At 39.7% G+C, this 22,500-nt stretch overlaps 4 protein-coding genes across 13 annotated transcripts in view; 3 read left to right on the top strand and 1 right to left on the bottom strand.

Moving 5' to 3' along the window:
* Window positions 1-1,519, top strand: part of klhl15 (kelch-like family member 15) — a 9,359-nt gene extending 7,840 nt beyond the window's left edge. For all 8 annotated transcript variants that reach the window (XM_056433704.1, XM_056433707.1, XM_056433705.1 and 5 more), the window contains one exon: window positions 1-1,519. This exon is cut by the window's left edge and continues 2,005 nt beyond it. The gene's annotated coding sequence lies outside the window, so the exon portion shown is untranslated.
* Window positions 1,520-2,245: 726 nt separating this feature from the next.
* Window positions 2,246-8,832, top strand: LOC130206036 (MICOS complex subunit MIC26-like). Its single transcript, XM_056433733.1, has 9 exons — window positions 2,246-2,285; window positions 2,623-2,724; window positions 3,718-3,840; window positions 4,323-4,355; window positions 4,687-4,741; window positions 4,842-4,937; window positions 5,600-5,691; window positions 6,729-6,818; window positions 6,932-8,832. Exons 1-9 carry the CDS (start codon window positions 2,268-2,270, stop codon window positions 6,968-6,970), a joined length of 648 nt encoding a protein of 215 aa, XP_056289708.1. The 5' UTR covers window positions 2,246-2,267; the 3' UTR covers window positions 6,971-8,832.
* A 1,339-nt stretch (window positions 8,833-10,171) lies between these two features.
* Window positions 10,172-15,487, bottom strand: LOC130206037 (diamine acetyltransferase 1-like). Its single transcript, XM_056433734.1, has 6 exons — window positions 15,248-15,487; window positions 12,245-12,296; window positions 12,088-12,171; window positions 11,485-11,589; window positions 11,357-11,397; window positions 10,172-10,681 (listed from the first exon to the last, which is right to left on the bottom strand). The coding sequence occupies exons 1-6, from the start codon at window positions 15,308-15,310 to the stop codon at window positions 10,505-10,507; spliced, it is 522 nt and encodes a 173-aa protein (XP_056289709.1). The 5' UTR covers window positions 15,311-15,487; the 3' UTR covers window positions 10,172-10,504.
* Window positions 15,488-18,449: 2,962 nt separating this feature from the next.
* Window positions 18,450-22,500, top strand: part of acot9.1 (acyl-CoA thioesterase 9, tandem duplicate 1) — an 11,285-nt gene continuing 7,234 nt past the window's right edge. For 2 of the 3 annotated variants that reach the window (XM_056433730.1, XM_056433729.1), the window contains exons 1-2: window positions 18,450-18,605; window positions 19,466-19,560. In XM_056433730.1, the coding sequence (XP_056289705.1) occupies window positions 18,601-18,605; window positions 19,466-19,560 (100 nt within the window). In that variant the 5' untranslated portion in view covers window positions 18,450-18,600. Of the gene's footprint in view, window positions 18,606-19,465; window positions 19,561-22,500 lie in introns of those variants that run through there. The other variant, XM_056433731.1, reaches the window with a different exon arrangement.

The raw sequence follows: 22,500 nt of genomic DNA, 5'->3' as shown, positions 1-22,500 counted from the left end.
TAAATTCACGTTTTATTCTCTTTTTTTTTTAAGCTGTACAGAAATAAATAAACAAACAATTAGAAAGTCTTCCTGAAGCCGAGCGGAGCGATTTCATCGGACGCTGCAGGAGCGACTTTTACAACTACTGAAATATATACACATATGTGTGTGTATATATATAACATTTTTAATAGGCAGTGATGATCCAGAGAACTGAACATTCCTTTTGCATTAAGTTATTTATTTATTATGTATTTATTTTTCTTATTTGTTTATTAGTTCTTTTAGATCTCAATCGTCCTGATTTCAGGTTTTTGTTTTTTTCTGGACTCGTACGACAAGTTTCCTTTTTCATCTAATTTTTTTCTTCTCTTTTATCGAGCTGTAAATTCATCAAACACAGTTTCCTCGTGTTTCAGTTTGTGATCGACCAGCAGCTCTGTGTTTCTGAGCTTGTACATGTTTATTATTTTATTTATTTATTTTTTATTTCATGAGCCAACAGTGAAAAGGTGCTGAGCGCCCACCCTGCTCGTCTCCGCCGCCCTTGTTATTAATTTATTAAGTTATTTCTCTGTCTCTCGCACCGAGCTCTGCAGTAACGGTCGTTGTTTATGTTTATTTATTACAAGAGGTTCACGGTGAATCGTTGTTGTTGTTTACGTTGTCTTTCTGTTCTGGCTCATGACCCAGAAGTGTTGGCAGCCAATTGTGAAGGCTGCACATGTAAAAGAGGTTAACTTACTTTTAATCCACGTTTCTTTAGCATCGGCGACCTCTGACCTCTAAGACGGTTTTACGCGTGCTGCTGCGGCTTGTGGGCGGGGCTTAACGCGCCGCGGCCCTGGACCTGAAACGCATCAGAGCGTCAGATAATAAGTATTATATTAATGTTTAGTCGATGCAGCCAGAAGTCTTTAAATGTCTTTATGTTTGATCGACATAAGATTAGTTTTTTATGGCTAAAACAATGATGACATCATTATTTATTAAATATATATATTATTTATTACATATATATATTATTTATTAAATATATATATTTTAAATCCGTGACTGTTTCGCTCGGTTTGAGGAACACAATGTAAACAAAGTTTTTATTTTTTCTTGCTTTAAAACATTACATTATTTTTTTAGTTATTATTTATTATTTCTTTATTTGAGTTATTATTTTTAGTTATTTATTTTAGTTTTTTTCCATATTTAAAAAGACGTCACGCCCTAAATCTCTCATTCCTTCCGTCGCTCTCGTGCCGCCGACCTCATGACCACCTCATCTTCCTCGTCTGCTCCTCTTCCTCATGTTGCTGTTAAAAGAAGAAATGTGTAACCAATAAAGTTCTTCTCTCCGGTTTACGGCACATCGTCCCAGCGCTGGGAAACCGGAAAACAACCGGAAAGCAAACCTCGCTGCAACGACCGCATCGGAAGAAGAAAGTAAAATCAGATTAACATACCTTAAAATCTGAGTAGAAACTCTTTGGAAACGATTTGTAACTTCTTTCCAGAAATAAATGTTCATATTGGTCAACTTTCAGACGCCTGACGAGTGATTTTATTTGTGTGTGTGTGTGTGCGCGTGTGTGTCTGACTCTTATTGTCATTTTATTCTCTATAATGTATTAATTGTTGTATTAAACCCTTTTTATTATTGTCCCTGCTCATATAAAGCTCAAAGCTGTAAATATTGTGATTACTATAGCTGCTTCTAATGATAATTTAGTGTTTATTTTGTAAATGTATTATTTAATTTAAGTTTTACTCTCAATATCAAAGATTTTAATATATATATTCTTATGATAGACTACATAAATATAGGAGCCTTGTTTTTAAAGAGTATTTCAATGTGCCACTATTTTATACATTACAGGTTAACATAGTACTTTTGTAGTTTGCTATAACTGCACATTTTAATCATAATATAAATTCTAATTGGGTTTAGCAACCCAGCAACATGTAAAATGTTAAACACATGAATGCATCAATAATTATAACTCAATATTATATTCTCATGCTATCTTTGCATAATGAGAACTTGTTGTTTTTGCCTGAAACTTATATAGAAAGGATTTATCAGCAAAAACTAAATTATAATAAAATAATGTATAATATAATTTAAATCAACAAACAGGTTGCAATATTTGTTGTAATACATGAACATTATGTTTGGTATGTATATAAGAGTAATTGTAGCCTTAATGTGTTTGATGAAGAAATGCGCATGCGCTCTTCAGTTTGCCACTCCGGCTTTCCGTAGAAAAGCGAAAGTCTCCTTCGGGACGATAATGTCATATACGAAACTGGTAACTACTTTTAAACGGTTTGACTTCTTTTTAACCACTTTGAGTATGATTTGTTTCATAATATTCATATGTCATGCGCGTATATTTACGGTGCTCCACACTGAAACTGAACCACAATAAAAATGAGCTAAACGTTGCTAAATGAGTCTTTGGGCCTCGTCGATAGCAGCTGGAGCTAACAGGGTCAGTTCATGAAGAGAATGCTCCTTCTGGCTCTTTATTGGACCCAACGTTAAAATTAACGTCTTGTTGAAACTTCGATAGTGTCTAAATTAGCAAGTAAAGTGTTTTTAACTGATAATTACAGCCGGAATTCCCGCTTTTTGTTTATTGTCAGCTGTGTGTTCTGCCGGCCTGCCGCCAGGTGTCGCTGTGTGTCGTGCTGGCCGCCAGTGAGGCGAAGAAGAAGAGCTGCCAGCCGGCTCTGAGCATCGATGAGGTGGGTTAATCAATAACTGACAGAGGTCGTGTCAAACCTTCAGTACTGAACAGTTCTGCCTTCACAACCTTAATTTAAGCATTAAATCGGCTAAATGTACTTAAAGTACATAAAGTAAAATTTATTGAATGATGTTTCTGTATTAATATTACTGTTATATTTATATGTATTTTGCATTTTAACTCCATATATATATAGATATATAAAAACAACTATTATTACTATATATATTTAAATAATTATATATAGTAATAATATATATATTTAAATAATTATACATATAGTAATAATGTGTTAATATATATAAAACTATTATCACTATGTATATGCATATATCTATATATATGTGAAACCTAGTATGACTGTATGTGTATATATATATATGTATTCACTAAAAGATAAATCAATTGTGTGTTTTATAAATATTGTTGTACCTACAATATTCTGTTAATTCTAGTTAGTTAAAATAATATTGGTTCATATTGTTTTGAAAACGTAACTAAAGATTTAGTGTCAGCATATCTTTGTGTTCTTTGACCCAAACAAAACCTCTGAGTTCATGTTTATTGTTGGTGCATCGGGTCGTTGCTCTCAGTGTATAAAAGGTTAAATCAATACCGGACGACAAGCTGTGATCAATCAATCAATACCTGCTGAGTATTTGTTTGTTTTTAACACACGTGGTTTTTTTCAGTCTAACCACCAAAACCTTGTTTTGTTTACGTTTCTGTATTCAAAGCTTAATTCTGAGAATTGATATTTACATTTTTTTATTTTTTTTATTTATCTTAATTGTCTATTACAACTTTCCAAGAAAAAAGTTTTAAGTGTTCAGTCAACTTTATAAATAACACAAAAGAATGAAATTCTTCTTTATGGTAAAAATAAAATATATAATTTATATTTTATAACTTTAATTTCTTTAAATCCACACCGTGAACTGGGACCCAGTTGGGGTCGTTGTGTTAACGCCGACTGGTTCCTCTGTCCCAGTTGCCCTCGCTGTACACCCGGCCGGAGGCGGAGCCTCGGCACGCGGCGCCGGAGGACGGGCCGCTGGAGCAGAGCATCGCGTCGCTGAGGGATCTGGTGGAACCGTACACGACCCGGTGCCAGGTGGGTTCACGTCCCCAACGGGTCGGCGCCACTGTCGTCCAAAGGGGGCGCCAGAACCAATACTACCACTTTAGTCCACAGGGGGCAGCAGAACCAGCACTACCACTTTAGTCCACAGGGGGCACCAGAACCAACACTACCACTTTAGTCCACAGGGGGCAGCAGAACCATCACTACCACTTTAGTCCACAGGGGGCACCAGAACCAACACTACCACTTTAGTCCACAGGGGGCGCCAGAACCAACACTACCACTTTAGTCCACAGGGGGCAGCAGAACCAACACTACCACTTTAGTCCACAGGGGGCACCAGAACCAACACTACCACTTTAGTCCACAGGGGGCAGCAGAACCAACACTACCACTTTAGTCCACAGGGGGCACCAGAACCAACACTACCACTCTAGTCCACAGTGTTTCATCTGTTTTGGGGGCAAAAGTTAATAAACTTTGTTGAACATTAATTCTTTATCTTGTTTTAGCTAACCGGTCGAGCTGCAGTGGAGAAAGTTGAGGTGAGTCACGTGAAAAAAACATTTGTTGTTTACAAACTGTTTACATCATCAAACGGTTGAAAACACCTACAATAATGTGTCTAACATATGCAGGTAGCTCAATATTTTACCATTTTAATGACATTGTTTTGTTTTCTGTGAGTAACTTTTTGATCTGGGAAAGGGAAAGATTTATTATATTATTACTTACAACTTATTTCCATTTTCTATGTATGTGTTTCTGTGTGTGTGTGTGTGTGTGTGTATATATATATATATAATCTAAAAGCCTCATTAAAACCTTCCATCTTTCCTCTCCCCCCCCCCCCACATGTTGACCTCTTGACCTCAGAGCGTGTACAGGACCGTTGAGCCGACGATCAACACCTGCATGACGACCGTCACAGGTGAGGACGGTTTGCTCTCTTGTGTTCAGAGTCTCTCTCTCTCTCTCTCTCTCTCCCCTACACACACACACACACACACACTCTGTTGTTTATCTTCCAGACGCGTACCAGTTCCTCCGTGACCCCCCAGCTGACCTCTACCCCAGCGTTGCGGCGGTGGGCTTCTCCGGCTTCCTGGGACTTTATTTGGCCAAAGGTCAGACTTCACACTGAAGGTCACTCGACCATCAACAAAGTGATAGATTTCCTTATTGCAAGAAGATTTAAATACTTACAAGCTCTTAAAATTACATCAAAACAAATTAAAATAATTACACTGGAAAAAAACAAAGTAAATGAAGATATATATATTCATTATTATTATATGTATATGTTATATATATATATAGTTTATAAATATATATATATATTTGTTTACTATATATATAATTATTTAAATATATACATATATATATATAGTCATATTTGTTATATATTATTACTAAATAAAATAATTTGATTTTAAATGTATAGTAATAATAATTATGTTATATATTATTACTATATATAATTATTTAATTATATATAGTAATAATAGTCATATATATTATTACTATAAATAATTATATATATAGTAATAGTCATATATATTATTACTATATATAATTATTTATGTATATATATATATAGTAATAATAGTCATATATTATTACTATATATAGTTATTTATGTATATATATATATAGTAATAATAGTCATATATATTATTACTATATATAGTTATTTAAATATACTGTACACACACACAGAGGAACATATCCATATGAATAATTAAGTTATTTTTAAATGACGTGTATATTCATGAAGCTCCTCCTTCAGGCTCTCGGGTGAAGCAGCTGCTGTTTCCTGTTGGCCTGATGGCGCTGAGCGCCTCCATGTTTTACCCCCAGCAGGCCGCGGCGTTGATGAAGGTGTGTGTTGTTTGTGTGTTGATACCTGAAATATGTCTAATACGGTTTTAATTCCTTCACTTCCATCTTCAGTTTAACGTTTTTTTAATTTTTTATTTGACCGTTTCCCTTTGGTTACATTCGTCCACTTTAATTTGTATTATTTGTAATTAATTTAAATATATTAACATTATACATTGGTACAAAAGTTACGGTTGACAGACAATAATAAAGTAAAAAAATAAATACATTACAAGTTAGCAAAAACGTCAACATGATGGATAAAAAAGCAAAAGATGAGCTCTTCCTCTTCCTCTTCCTCCTGACATAGTCAGGAAGCAGCTGTGAAAGCAGGAACGATGACAAACATAAACAGCTTCATAATCAGACACCATCGTCATCTTGTCGCCGGGTAGATTTCAGGTTTCCAGGCGGGTCTCGCACATCGGCCTCGTATCGCCGCGTTTGATCTGCGGCCGGTTTCCTGTTGGGAGCGTTGGGTTTCCTGTTGGGAGCGTTCAGGACGTCCTGGCTGTGAATCGTCTTTCCACCCAGACAGACACACACACACACACACACATTCTTATGAAGCCAGTTTGTTTTGGGGTCTGAGCTCTAAACTCAGCGATATTTAATTGAAGTATTTTAATATTCTCATGCATTCCTTGAGGAATGTCTTTTCTGTGGTCTTGTTTTTCAAAATAAAAGCCCTGCTCCCCTCTGGAAACGGAACCATGGAGAATAGAAGTAAACTAGAACACGTCTTTATTGCAGAATAACTCAATATTTTACAGAAATAGAAAACAATAGAATCTTTAGTGTAAAAAAAATCAATGTTTCTCAGAATTGTTTTCGCGTGACTGATGTTCTCTGGAGAATCAGTCATGGCGTCTCATTTCCTCTGAAGAGCTCAGAATTTAATCTATTTTTAGTTATCCGGCTACTTTAAGCGGGCGAGATGTTAAATGAGAAGATATATTGCAAGTTGCAGCTTCGCTTCGTCACGCGTGGTGCGTTCAACGCTTGCCGTGGTTAACGCTTCTCCTTGTGACCACCAGGGGGGTCGGCACACGGCGAGCAGCTGGGCCCAGCAGGGCCGCGTCGCCATGGAGACGCTCTGGAAGGACGCCCCGCTGGGCAAAAAGAAGGTGACTACAAATACATTAAAGATTAATTAAAATACATAAATATAAGTTAATGATGTTCAGATAAGTTTAGTTTGTTATTTATCTTGTTTACGTCTTTTCTTCTTTTTATGGAGAAAAACGAACGAACGAAGAACGACACCAACGACGGCTGAGAAGACACACACACATAAACACAGACACACAGATACACACACATAAACACACAGACACACACACATAAACACAGACACACACACATAAACACACAGACACACACAAACACACAGACACACACACAAACACACAGATACACACACATACACACATAAACACAGACACACACACAGACACACACACAGACACACACACATAAACACACAGACACACACACATAAACACAGACACACACATAAACACAGACACACAGATACACACACATACACACACATAAACACACAGACACACACACAGACACACACACATAAACAGAGACACACACACAGACACACACATAAACACACAGATACACACACATAAACACAGACACACACACACAGATACACACACATAAACACAGACACACACACAAACAAACACACATAAACACACAAACACACAGACACACACACATAAACACACACACACATAAACACACATACACAAACACACAGATACAGACACACACACACACATAAACACACAGATACAGACACACACATAAACTCAGACACACACAGATACACACACATAAACACACACACACACAGAGACACAGACACACACACACAGATACACACACATAAACACACAGACACACACACATAACAGACACACACACATAAACACACAGATACACACAGACACACACACATAACACACAGACACACACACATAAACACATAGACACAAACACAGATACACACATAAACACACATTCATAAACACAGATACACACACACATAAACACACACATAAACACAGACACACACATAAACACAGACACACACAGACACACACACATAAACACACACACATAAACACACACACACACACACACATAAACACACACACACACATAAACACAGAGACACACACACACACACACAACTGTACGACTCCTGTAGATGCATTGCTCACATATTAACACACTTGGGATCACCCTCCTCCTACTCCTCCTTTGTTCCTCATCTTGCTCCTCTTCCTCCTCCATCATGATTTCTCACAGATTCTCAGTTCAGAGTTTAAACTCTACAGAATATTAATTCATCTTTTTGATGTTTCCAGTTTCACAAATGTGAGAATTCACTTATTTTATTCTTATTTTGTATTGAATTGATTATTTTTGACCTATTTTATTGTCCAAAGCGTTTATCAATAACTAATATTAATAGTTTCTATCGCTGCTCCTCAATATTGTCTCAACACATCAGGAAGAAGAAGATTATAGAGATTAGAGTTCCTCCACAACTCGTCCACAGGGTTCAACGAAAGGGATTTTATTGTTTGTTATTTTTGAGACATTTAAAGACTCTTTAGATAAGATATTTCAGTATTTTGGGTATTTTACTGGACAGAGTGAATTGTTCTGTTTTGTTTTATTGGTTTATGAATGTTTTTATTAATAATCCCGTTGTTTATCTTTCAATGAGGTCTCACAATCTGATGTTTCTCTGTAATCTGCAAAAACAACAAATTTAAGAGAATAGAAAATACAAACAAGCTGAAATAAAGAAATGAGGTTATTATATAAACAAACTAATATCGCAAGCTTGTGATGGTTTTTTTCTCGTTATTTTTTTTTAAACACATCCATATTTTTGACAAAATATTATTTATTTCAGTTTGATGCTGATATTAATCCAGTGAAGGCCAAATCATGTTTGTTAACGAGCTACATGTGTGTTCTTGTCGACTAATGCTCTGTGTAAATGTATGTGTGTGTATATATATATATACACATAGCCATATGTGTGTATATATGTGTATTGTGTGAGGTTTTATTTAAATGCAATGTCATTAAATGTGTTATCTGACAGACGCCTTTTCTTCATCAGTTCTTAATTTAGAGGGACGTCATTAAATCTGGTATTTGGGTTTTTAGAGTGCAGATATAGCAATTATTTTAAGCAAAGTAATTTAGAGCGAATATTTTCTGAGCGAATTTTATTTTTGAGTGAATTTTTTGTTTTAGATTCTTTTTTATAGAGCACCATTTGTAGGTTTTTTTTTTTCTTTGAACATTATTTTTTTAGGCTGATCTTTTTTTGAGAGGAAAGGATTTTAAAAATTTTATAGCAACGTTTTTTTCGTGTGAGTTCTTTTCTAAGCGAAGATGTTTTTTTTTGCAAATTTATTTTTTGGAGAATATTCTTTGACCATTTTATTTATTTTTTCGCAATTTCTTTTAGATCCCAGGTTTTTCTTAAGCACTTTTTTTTTTTTAGTTTGAATTTTTTTTGAAAGCAGTTTTTTGTGATGACGGTCTTTTGAGGCCCTGGACTAGAGCATCTGAGAAGCGGGGGGGGGGCTTTGCCAGCAAATGGCAAATAGAGAAAACAAGGTCATAAAATATTTGCACAGACATAACTGATCTATAGATTCATGGAAACCAGCTGGTACTCCACCTGCTCTGTGGAAACAGATGTGTGTAGAGGTCACTTCCTGCGGTGAAAGGAAGCCGCCCCCTGCAGCACTTCCTCCAGACCGGGAACGCCGCGTCTCATTTATTTGAACTCTCCGCTGGTGGTTTATTGCCGTCGTGTCTAAAGAACAAACTTTTTTCTCTCGACTGGCTGACCTCAAGAAGCCCAATCAGCTGTTTTCTGTTCTGCATCAGCAGAATAAAAAGAGCTTCATGACTCAGGAACTGAGACCACATGACTGGTTCTAATTCCTCTAATCTCCTCAGATCTTTAAGAAACATCCAAGCAGCTCCAGGGTCAGAGTGCAGTCTTTGTTTGAAGAACAAAATAAACTTTTATTCAGAAGCTTTGAGACTTATTTTAAAGTTTCACTTCATTGGTCAGTTTCCTTTTCAGCTGCAGGGAAACCAGATGGTGTGTGTATTTAAATAAATATACATATATATTAAATATACTGTATAATATAAATACATTTTATAGAAATGTATTTATATATGTATAAATAAAATGTATATTTATATAAATAAAGTGTGTGTATATAAGACCAAATGTCTATATAAATAAATAATTTCCTTGAAGCTGAACAGCAGTGAGACCGTCTGAATGTTCGGGAAACCATGAAAGTTTCTGAGGAAACAAACTCAATTTAGATGAAAGTCCCGTTCAGAACATTTGCAGAGTGTGAGAGTTCATCTTGGTACGGTGGCCATGGAGGGACACTAGGACACAACGTCGTGAGAAGTTACGGTTTTATTGGAAAATCTTCCTGAACGTCAAACGAATCAAAACTTTAAAAAAATGAATCACACGCTCCAGATATATTACCACAAACACAAACTAAGATTACGAACTACAGAACGATAAATTCCCCTTTTGTTTAAAGATAAAATGCTGAACATCTACTCGTCTGATTGGAGCCAGAGAGGCGGACCGTTGCCGGAGCCGGCTGCTGCACGCCGCCGCCCCGTCCTCTGGGAACGCGGCGGCGGCGACATCAGATTCAATCACTTGACTCGTCAGAAAAAGCAGCCGAGCTCCGGGTCAAGGGTCAGACTCTCCTCCTCCTCACTCCTCGGCCGGCGTGCCCATCTTCGCCAGGCTGCTCTTGTCGAACCTGAAGAGCCTCCAGCCCTCCTCCTGCGAGAGGTCCTCGGCGCCGCGCCGCTTGTAGTACTGGACCGACGGCTGGTTGTTCTCCGCCACCACGAACATCATGCCGGTGCAGCGCGTCTTCATGGCGAGCTGCAGGAGAGGCGGGAGGCGAGGGGTTAACGGAAACCACCAGAGCCGTAAAGCCAAGCTGGCACTTCATTATAAACATGGAGTTCTTCTTTTACTTCACTTGCATTTAGTTTCTTAAACTTGCATTTTCTTATATTTTTTTATTTCTTAAACTTGCATTTTCTTATATATTTTTATTTCTTAAATTTGCAATTTCTTATATTTTTTTATTTCTTACATTTTAATGTATTGAATGATATTTTTCTATTACTTAAATTTGCATTTATTTTATTATAATTTCTTAAATTTGCATTTATTTTATTAAAATGTATTATTTCTTAAATTTGCATTTATTTTATTATATTTTATTAAATTTGCATTTATTGTATTATATTTTTTGGACCCACCTGCTGTTCGTCACACTAAAAGTATTTACGGAATACATTATAATTAATGTGTCTAACTTTTAAACCTCCAGGTAGTTTTATAGCAACGTTTCCTGTTCAGAATTAAATCTTATAATAAAACTCATCGTCCAATAAAATAATTTCTCTGAAAGCCAAATAAAAACATTTAGTTTCTTCTTTCATGAAAAGGTTTTTGACGTACAGCTTTGATCAAAGTATCTGAAGTAAACCGAAAATAAAAATACTAAACTCTTACGATATACACACGAAGAGGAGTGGTGTTACTTACATCACTGAGGTGACGCAGGAAGTCCGTACCGATGCCGAGCCCTGAGGGGGGGAGAAGGGGGAGGGGCTTAGTGAGGAAGCAGCGCTAGAAACGAGGACTCAGCGACATGTGTTGTTGTTGTTGTTGACCTCTGTACTCCCCCATCACGTAGAACTCCTCCAAGTAGAGCTGCTTCCCAACCCACGGGTCGTAGGTGAAGTAGTACATGACGAAGCCCACCACCGCCTTCGGATCTGCACGCACCAACACACCCATTAGTGTGTGTCTGTAACAAGGACCACGTCTATTGTTTCAGACGTGTGTGAACGAGTCAGACGTAGCATCTGAATTCTTCAAAGTTAAAGCCAATAGCGCCGGTGACCTTTGACCTCCTCACCGGTCCACGGGGCGTCAGTGTGAAACCTTTTGGGCGTTGCCACAAAGGTTAAATTCTCTTCACCTCCCCAAAGCAAAATAATTATAATAATCTTATATCTTCGTTGTAACGATTCTGAACGAGTCTCACGGAGAGTTCCAACGGCGGCCATGTTTTGGGGGAGGAGTCTACGGCTGGGACTTCTTCTGAGCTTCAACACGAGACGTAAACATCAAGAGCTAGAGGCGCTAAAGGAGCTCCTCTGGCGCCGCATTGCTACGTTAGAAACACGGAGTCTGCAGATCAGTCTGGAGGGAACAACATCTACCGACTCCGTGACCTCGGCGTGGCGCTTTGGAGGCGGGGCTTCTCTTACCCTCACTGTGGTTCTCTTCTCCTTGGATTTCAGCTACAAAGCATTGGTAGAACGGGGTGTCACCAAATCCATCCTCCAGGAGGTCTGAGGGGGAGGAGACATTGTAAAGAACAAGGCTGTGTGTGTGTGTGTGTGTGTGTGTGTGAGTCGAGCTCACCTTGTTCAGTCACCATCACCTGTTCCTCCATCTCTTCGTACTTTGCAAGCTCCTGGGACGAGAAGCAGGAGAACACGCGTCAACCGACGCACAGACACATGTGATTTTAACTTTTCATTCAGCATCTCATGACGGTGGAAAGTGGGCGGTGTCGTTCTGCAGAGCGTCAGAAACACAGCAGGACAGACGCCTAGTAGTCTTATTATTGTCCAATATTTTTATTATTGCATAATAGTCTTATTATTGCCTAGTAGTCTTATTGTCCAATATTTGTATTATTGCATAATAGTCTTATTGTCCAATATTGTTATTATTGCATAAGTCTTTTTATTGTCCAATATTTTTATTATTGCATAATAGTCTTATTGTCCAATATTTTTATTATTGCATAATAGTCTTATTATTGTCCAATATTTTTATTATTGCCTAATAGTCTTATTATTGTCCAATATTTTTATTATTGCCTCAGTTATAATTGTCCAATACTTTTATTATTGCCCAATAGTTCTTATTGTGCAATATTTTTATTATTGTCCAATATTATCCAATATTTTTTATTATTGCCGAGTAGTCTTATTATTGCCTAGAAATCATATTATTGTACAATATACTGATTATTGCCTCAGTTCTTATTATTGTCCAACACTTTTATTATTGCCCAATAGTTCTTATTATTGCTTAACCCTCCTGTTATGTTCGTTTCTTACATACAGCCGTGATGTTCCCAGGTCAATTTGACCCGGTTAATGTTGAATCATCCAAAAGTGGTCAGAAACCCAAAAATTCTAAAAACTATAGTTTGTACATCACCAACAACATTACTAACAATTAAATCAGTTTTTAGTGGAATTGAGTTATTCACCCCTCCATAGATCAGAGTTCAAACAGGAGCACTCACTCGTTTTAATGAAAAATACATGTTCAAACATTTGTTTAGGAACATTGAAAGAATCTAAATCGCATTGTTCTACCATAACATGTATTTTCTCCTAAATTTTATTTGCATTTTGTAATTTTTTTTTTTTCATGGGGTGATGTAGATAAATAGAGATGAGACACCTGTGCTGTTCAGGGTCATAATGACCCGCCCACTAAAAATCAAGCCAAATGAGTCATAAAGGATTTGTATTGAAAGTAAACGTTAGTTATATTTATTTTTAGTGTTAAGATGCATAAATTATATGATAAAAGATGACCAAAGGCCAGCACAGTCATCCTCTTGGTGCAGTCGTATGTATCTGCAGAGTGTAATGTTGTAGGACTTCTCAGCAACCATTTTGTATGTTTGGCCCTCCCCTGATACGTGTGAGTGGAGTTTTCCCGCAGGGAAAAATAAAGGTTCCCGTCAAAATAGTTTCTGTATTTCTCGCACAGGTGCGGTCGTTAGAAAGAGAATGTGTGTGGGTCTGAGATTGGGATGAGACAGGGTGTGTGTCTCTCCCAGTCAGACAGACAGTATATTAGAAGTACTATACTACATATGTATTAGTTGAGACATGAAAGAAACCCTCACATTAGTGTCCCATGTCCAATATTACATTACATGTCATTTAGCTGACGCTTTTATCCAAAGCGACTTACAATAAAGGTGTATTTAGGGGGAAAGTTAGAAGATGATAAACATGGTTTAGTCTGTAAAGTGTGTTTCTCATGTAGGGTGATGGGCTCACAGCAGGATAGAGATGGTTCCCATAACAACCACCTGATTCTTTTGTTTGAAGTTTGAAATGTGTACAACTTTATATATGGGGTTGTGAACGGGGTGTGTGTTTGTGTGTGTGCTGATATGTTTGTTTGTGTCTGTGCGCGCGTGTGTTAGTGTGTGTGTGTGGTGTGTGTGTTGGTGTGTGTATGTGTGTTGAAACTTGGTGGGAGGGAGTAAGAAAGACTGTCCTACATTTACAAATAAAGAAATAGTCTAAACGTGACTCTTCTGACTTTTAGCCTTCACTTTCACAGCCGGGTCAAATTGACCCGGGAACATCATCTGTTACATAAACCTGCAGGGGGGGTTGCAAATACATGATATTTTTTTTGTATTTTTTTTTTTACGTTGAGTACACTAAATAAGGTAAGCAGAAGAAGTTTTATATAGAAAGAGTACTTAGAAGTATTTTTCCTTGATTTTCAAACTTTGAAACGGGTCAATTTGACCCGCAACATAACAGGAGGGTTAATAGTCTTATGATTGCTATTTCTATGACAGTTGCTCATATCCCGTGAGCCTCAATAAGTAGATATATTATTTTTGAACAAACAGTTAAATGTTATTTCACACAAGTTCCCCAATTTTTTTTTCAATGACCCTGGATTTCAGCCAGAGGGGCAAATATGTCTGCCTAAAAAAAAAAAAAGTAAATGTTCAATATATTCTAAATACACACAACTAAATATTGTATTTATCATCTATTGAGAAAAACAAATTCAGATTTCACGCCAATATAAACAAATGTTAGTTAGATTGCTAATGTTCACAGTACATTAAACAGCACAATAAAACATGTATACACTACATACGTAGATTAATAATGGGAAGGCGATTAATCATGAATGCTAAATGACATGCAATGTAATGAATAAGCTATCAGCTAATTATCGCCTTCAGCTCCTCAGATTCTCCTCTCGTCGGTCGCTTTGTGTTTTTAAGACGTCGTGTTTTTAAATCATGTATTCGTGGTGTCGTTATAAGCGTCGGGCCGGTCCTCACATCGTTATAACGCCTCGTCAACGTCCATCACATCAGCTCAAGGTAAGCTGCGCCATATTGGGAAAACCGGAAGTAGAAGAGGCGCCATATTTGGAAACCCGGAAGTTTAAGACGAACCATATTAGGAAACCCGGAAGTCAGGCCGGAAATGAGACTGCTGGCAGTAAACAAAAGGCCACAGACACTAATCTCACACTCAGGAAAACACCGAGCATTCTGTCACCGACTGCCGCGGAGTGATCCACGGTTTTAAACGGCAATTAACACGGAATAACGAACATTTAAAAATGGCCTACCTTCACCAGTCGCAATATATCAGACACGTCTCTGGGTTCAGCTTTTCGTAACTTATACTCCATTTTCTTCTCTTTTTTCCTCTCGTTAGAAGTCCTCTGTATGTGAAGTGAAAGATGAGTTGTTTCTTCATTCGCTTCAGAATGGCCTTTTCTCCGCAGTCAGCCTCTCTGATCCGGACGGGTTCGTCGCAATAAGTTCATCCAAGTAGAGAGTACCGTCAGCTGGGTCGCTGCCGCTCGACTGCCGGGGCCTTTGTGAGCGACGCGGCTTTTATACCGGGCTCGGTGCTCGCACGCGATTGGCTCGCGTCACCTCCGCTCTCGGAAGGTCCGACGAATCAGCGACGCCCTGTGACTTCGGGCCGGGGGGGGGGGGGGTCGCAGGGAATGCTCACGTGACGCGTGAGTTTTCGCTCTGTCATAAGATCTTTTGTTTTCGATGGCAGAGGAGGAAAAGTACTTTTCCTATACTTTAAGAAGTAAAGGGAAGAAGTATTTTTTATTTTAAAAAGACAATACATAGACATAACACCTAAGGAGGCGATGATGGTTCGGGCTTGTTGTAATGATGAGTAGTTGATTAAATTAAACAGTCTGCGTGTGTTAGTGTATGAGTGTCTACCTTTGATAAAGCCGGATTGATCTGGGTGAATTATAAATGGAGTGACTTTTTCTAATCTTTGAGCTAGTGCCTTTGTGATGATTTTAATGTCTACATTGAGGAGGGAAATGGGACGGTAGCTTGATGGAAGAGTTGGGTCTTTGTTTGGTTTGAGGAGGAGTGATATACAGGCTGTATTCATGCGAGCTGGGAATTGTGAATTTTGTTTTATTTTTGTTATCATCTTGTGAAAAAGTGGAGCTATGATGAACCAAAAGTGTTTATAGAACTCTGCAGGGTAGCCATCAGGTCCGGGTGCTTTGTTATTGGGCCTGAGATGGAGGGCAGAACAAAGTTCATCCTGAGTTAATGGGGAGTCAAGTGTGTTAGTTTGTTCTTTGTTAATCTGTGGTAAATCAATGCTGTTGAGAAATGAATGGATGTCTTCTGGGTGTGGGTCCTTTTCAGATGAATATAGTTTGGCATAAAAACTATAGAAGTGGAAGAAGTACTTTTTGAAAGCAGTTAAAGTACTTCCATTTGTATCAAAATATAATTAAATTATCAAAAGTCAAAGTACTAATGATTGCAGAATGGCCAGGAGCAGTATATAGTATATTATGTACTTTTAAATTAAAACACGTTTTATATATATACTCGACGTTTGAGTCAGCAGAAAATAAGTAGACTAATTTTAGCAAGAGGTGATGCAATGTCTACAATGACTGCTCTATTTACTTTAAGTTGTATTTAGTCTACAGTTTTACTACCGCCGATTACACAAGTGGAATGTCTCACCTGGAGGTGCATACTATATACATACACAGACACAAATAAAATCAAACAATACATGAAGAATATATAAAGCAAAATCTAAAAAAGTGATAGACAGTTGTCTCTGCAGTCTTAGTATACACATCCGTGGGCGAGGTGTGAGGTATAGGTATGTCCCTGTAACTAATAAAGATATTCACACCTCATTCTGAAAGTGATACTTCAGATATTAATAGAGCAGCTTCAGCAGTTTAACTTCTAATCGGAGGTGCAAAAAGCAGTTAAGTGCACTGAAATATACAGAGGAATACAGAGATGAAACAGCTTTATACATAATAAATATAGGTGGAGAATAAATGTTGGATATGAGTATGATACGATATAAATGGGCATTATATACTGTATAGTGCAGGTATGAGAAGTAATGGCAATAAAACAACTAGAGGTCATACCGTATCAGATATTATGTTCTATTAAACTATTTATATAGCGCCTATTAAACCCCAGTTACAAAGTGCATTCAAATTAAATGTAGACAGTTAAAAATGTAAGAGAATGAAATAAAATAAAAGCCAAAAGGAAACCCGTCAAAACACAAATAAAATGTTATAAAACTCAAATAGAATCACAGAAAATCAATTCTAAGTGTGTTTTTAAAAGAGGAGAGCACGTTTCCCGCCCGGGGCTCCTGTAGTAGGTCGTTCCAGACTCTAGGAGCCCATGTGAAGGGTTTATCAGCTTTATGTAAATGTATGGACCTTGGTACCACAAGGAATAAGATCAGTAAGAGACCTGGTAGATAACATGTCTCAGGTCTTTGTACACATTAAAATAAATTATACATATAACATGCCCTGCGATGGACTGGCGGCCTGTCCAGGGTGTCCCCTGCCTTCGCCCTATGTCAGCTGGGATCGGCTCCAGCGCCCCCGCAACCCTAATGAGGATGAAGCGGTATTGATAATGGATGGATGGATACATAGATCATATAGTCCTACATTTCATTATTATATAAGTATGCTGCTGGCTACCAGTCTCTGTAGCACATAAATAAAACATATATGCATATTTGTTGCAATGCATTTTGGATTATCATCTCTGTACATTACACATATTTATCTCTATATACTTTTTTCACATTGCTTTGTCTTATTCCTGCGAAAAAAACAGTTATAATGTACATATATTTTGTATTCATATCTGTTTGCAGTATTACTAGTTTATGTTTATTGTTATACAATTCCCTTTAATGTTTAAATATATTGAGCAATGATGAAATGATGAATGATTCCAAAAAATATACACATATGTATTTATGTATGTATTTTTTCCAAAATGTTCATTCCTGTTGTTGAGCATATACATATAAGGCATATGTATATAGACATATATATATATATATATATGTCTATATACATACATGTCTATATATATACGTCTATATGTATATGCTCCACAACAGGAATTAAACTTTTGACATATACAAATGTTTAATTTAAATATATATTTTGTATTTATATAAATGCAAATACAAATATATATATATATATATGTATATTTATTTATATATATATTTATATATATAAATACATATACAAATACATAAATATATATGTATTTATTTATGTATTTTATATATATATATATTATATTTGTATTTTATATATCCATATATATTTTATATATATATTAAATATGTATATGCTCAACAAAAGGAATGACATTTTCCCAGGGAAGGACACGCACACGCTGTCATTCGAGGACTCTCACGACGTCGCGTCCTACGTCATCACGCAGTGGGCGGGGCCTAACGTAAACCCGGAAGCCGTCACCGTGGTCGACTTGCCTGAAGCTTCGGCACCGCAGTCCCCTGAAGAATAAATCCGTGTCCCCCTCTCGCCCCCCCTCTTTAGTTTACCGAGCTCACCCGCCGTGTCTAGACCCCTGAACCTTTAACGGCTACATCCGGGACACTACGATGAGGTCAGTGTTAAGATACCCACGTGATTACATTGTGTTTACATGACACCGCGTAAAACTGACCGTGTGATGCGTTTGGGTTCATCTGTGTTTATTGGTTTCTACACATTTACGATGATTTAAGAGCGTGAGCTGCACGTGGGGAGAGGCAGCTGGGCCTCGCCAGGGAGGTGATCCACTGCAGGGCGTGTCTGAGACACGAAGTACTCCAAGTAGTACACACAATACTGTGAAGACATGGACAGCTTTACGCGTTAATGCTACTTCAATACGTACATGTTATGTATTTTATACTTCTCATTCACTACATTTCACAGGGACATGTATTACTTTATACTGTACTACATCCGAGAGGTAACTATAGTCCTTTATACTGTACTACATCATAGAGGTAACTATAGTACTTTATACTGTACTACATCCTAGAGGTAACTATAGTACTTTATACTATACTACACATCCTAGAGGTAACTATAGTACTTTATACTATACTACACATCCTAGAGGTAACTATAGTACTTTATACTATACTACACATCCTAGAGGTAACTATAGTACTTTATACTGTACTACATTCTAGAGGTAACTATAGTACTTCTCAGTGTTTCTTCCTGTTGATCCTCGTATCTCCAGATGTGTTGTTGTTTACATGCCACATACACATCAATGCAGACCCTGCAGCCAGTCAGTGGTTCTGGTGTAACCCGACCCGGGAGCCGCTCTGTTGTTCCTCAGCTGCTCCTCCAGAACCCGAGAGCAGCTGCTGACGCGTCCGGTGGCGTTATAGATAGAACTCTGAGGTCTCCTCTGGGTTTGTTGTTGTTGTTGTTGTTGTTGTTGTCATGTCCTCTTGTGGCCTGCAGGCTGCTGCTGCTGCGGTCCGCCGCGGCCGTGACGACCAGGTCGTTCTGCTCGGGGGGCGTGGCCAAGCCGGGCCGGGCGCCGGACATGGTCGAAGGTAAGACCGCCAACGCACTTCCTGTTTGACCCGACTGACCCGACTGACCCGCACCTGGTGGAACAGACATGAGAGCCGTCTGGACTAGACTGAGGTCTCTAGAGGACCAGGACTACACTGAGGTCTCTAGAGGACCAGGCCTACACTGAGGTCTCTAGAGGACCAGGACTACACTGAGGTCTCTAGAGGACCAGGACTACACTGAGGTCTCTAGAGGACCAGGACTACACTGAGGTCTCTAGAGGACCAGGACTACACTGAGGTCTCTAGAGGACCAGGACTAGACTGAGGTATCTAGAGGACCAGGACTACACTGAGGTCTATAGAGGACCAGGACTACACTGAGGTCTCTAGAGGACCAGGACTACACTGAGGTCTCTAGAGGACCAGGACTACACTGAGGTCTCTAGAGGACCAGGACTACACTGAGGTCTATAGAGGACCAGGACTACACTGAGGTCTATAGAGGACCAGGACTACACTGAGGTCTCTAGAGGACCAGGACTACACTGAGGTCTCTAGAGGACCAGGACTACACTGAGGTCTCTAGAGGACCAGGACTACACTGAGGTCTAGAGAGGACCAGGACTACACTGAGGTCTATAGAGGACCAGGACTACACTGAGGTCTCTAGAGGACCAGGACTACACTGAGATCTACAGAGGACCAGGACTACACTGAGGTCTATAGAGGACCAGGACTACACTGAGGTCTCTAGAGGACCAGGACTACACTGAGGTCTCTAGAGGACCAGGACTACACTGAGGTCTCTAGAGGACCAGGACTACACTGAGGTCTCTAGAGGACCAGGACTACACTGAGGTCTCTAGAGGACCAGGACTACACTGAGGTCTCTAGAGGACCAGGACTACACTGAGGTCTCTAGAGGACCAGGACTACACTGAGGTCTCTAGAGGACCAGGACTACACTGAGGTCTCTAGAGGACCAGGACTACACTGAGGTCTCTAGAGGACCAGGACTACACTGAGGTCTCTAGAGGACCAGGACTACACTGAGGTCTCTAGAGGACCAGGACTACACTGAGGTCTCTAGAGGACCAGGACTACACTGAGGTCTCTAGAGGACCAGGACTACACTGAGGTCTCTAGAGGACCAGGACTACACTGAGGTCTCTAGAGGACCAGGACTACACTGAGGTCTCTAGAGGACCAGGACTACACTGAGGTCTCTAGAGGACCAGGACTACACTGAGGTCTCTAGAGGACCAGGACTACACTGAGGTCTCTAGAGGACCAGGACTACACTGAGGTCTCTAGAGGACCAGGACTACACTGAGGTCTCTAGAGGACCAGGACTACACTGAGGTCTCTAGAGGACCAGGACTACACTGAGGTCTCTAGAGGACCAGGACTACACTGAGGTCTCTAGAGGACCAGGACTACACTGAGGTCTCTAGAGGACCAGGACTACACTGAGGTCTCTAGAGGACCAGGACTACACTGAGGTCTCTAGAGGACCAGGACTACACTGAGGTCTCTAGAGGACCAGGACTACACTGAGGTCTCTAGAGGACCAGGACTACACTGAGGTCTATAGAGGACCAGGACTACACTGAGGTCTCTAGAGGACCAGGACTACACTGAGGTCTCTAGAGGACCAGGACTACACTGAGGTCTCTAGAGGACCAGGACTACACTGAGGTCTATAGAGGACCAGGACTACACTGAGGTCTCTAGAGGACCAGGACTACACTGAGGTCTCTAGAGGACCAGGACTACACTGAGGTCTCTAGAGGACCAGGACTACACTGAGGTCTCTAGAGGACCAGGACTACACTGAGGTCTCTAGAGGACCAGGACTACACTGAGGTCTCTAGAGGACCAGGACTACACTGAGGTCTCTAGAGGACCAGGACTACACTGAGGTCTCTAGAGGACCAGGACTACACTGAGGTCTCTAGAGGACCAGGACTACACTGAGGTCTCTAGAGGACCAGGACTACACTGAGGTCTCTAGAGGACCAGGACTACACTGAGGTCTCTAGAGGACCAGGACTACACTGAGGTCTCTAGAGGACCAGGACTACACTGAGGTCTCTAGAGGACCAGGACTACACTGAGGTCTATAGAGGACCAGGACTACACTGAGGTCTCTAGAGGACCAGGACTACACTGAGGTCTCTAGAGGACCAGGACTACACTGAGGTCTCTAGAGGACCAGGACTACACTGAGGTCCTAGAGGACCAGGACTACACTGAGGTCTCTAGAGGACCAGGACTACACTGAGGTCTCTAGAGGACCAGGACTACACTGAGGTCTATAGAGGACCAGGACTACACTGAGGTCTCTAGAGGACCAGGACTACACTGAGGTCTCTAGAGGACCAGGACTACACTGAGGTCTCTAGAGGACCAGGACTACACTGAGGTCTATAGAGGACCAGGACTACACTGAGGTCTCTAGAGGACCAGGACTACACTGAGGTCTCTAGAGGACCAGGACTACACTGAGGTCTCTAGAGGACCAGGACTACACTGAGGTCTCTAGAGGACCAGGACTACACTGAGGTCCTAGAGGACCAGGACTACACTGAGGTCTCTAGAGGACCAGGACTACACTGAGGTCTCTAGAGGACCAGGACTACACTGAGGTCTCTAGAGGACCAGGACTACACTGAGGTCTCTAGAGGACCAGGACTACACTGAGGTCTCTAGAGGACCAGGACTACACTGAGGTCTCTAGAGGACCAGGACTACACTGAGGTCTCTAGAGGACCAGGACTACACTGAGGTCTCTAGAGGACCAGGACTACACTGAGGTCTATAGAGGACCAGGACTACACTGAGGTCTCTAGAGGACCAGGACTAGACTGAGGTCTCTAGAGGACCAGGACTACACTGAGGTCTCTAGAGGACCAGGACTACACTGAGGTCTCTAGAGGACCAGGACTACACTGAGGTCTCTAGAGGACCAGGACT

Source organism: Pseudoliparis swirei, chromosome 16 (assembly GCF_029220125.1).
Source record: "Pseudoliparis swirei isolate HS2019 ecotype Mariana Trench chromosome 16, NWPU_hadal_v1, whole genome shotgun sequence".
NCBI classification, from domain to species: Eukaryota; Metazoa; Chordata; class Actinopteri; order Perciformes; family Liparidae; genus Pseudoliparis; species Pseudoliparis swirei.
The sequence above is the reverse complement of the archived record's forward strand: the minus strand, read 5'-3'. Positions and strand labels throughout refer to the sequence as shown.

What these genes read in the sequence shown, in the direction of transcription:
- LOC130206036 (XM_056433733.1), top strand. An exon ending in CTGCAGTGGAGAAAGTTGAG is followed by an intron (nt 4,356 to 4,686) that starts GTGAGTCACGTG and finishes TCTTGACCTCAG; the next exon opens with AGCGTGTACAGGACCGTTGA. An exon ending in GGGACTTTATTTGGCCAAAG is followed by an intron (nt 4,938 to 5,599) that starts GTCAGACTTCAC and finishes CTCCTCCTTCAG; the next exon opens with GCTCTCGGGTGAAGCAGCTG.
- LOC130206037 (XM_056433734.1), bottom strand. Translation starts at nt 15,310, where the DNA reads ATGGAGTATAAGTTACGAAAAGCTGAACCCAGAGACGTGTCTGATATA. An exon ending in ATATATTGCGACTGGTGAAG is followed by an intron (nt 12,297 to 15,247) that starts GTAGGCCATTTT and finishes TTCTCGTCCCAG; the next exon opens with GAGCTTGCAAAGTACGAAGA. An exon ending in TCCTGCGTCACCTCAGTGAT is followed by an intron (nt 10,682 to 11,356) that starts GTAAGTAACACC and finishes CCTCTCCTGCAG; the next exon opens with CTCGCCATGAAGACGCGCTG.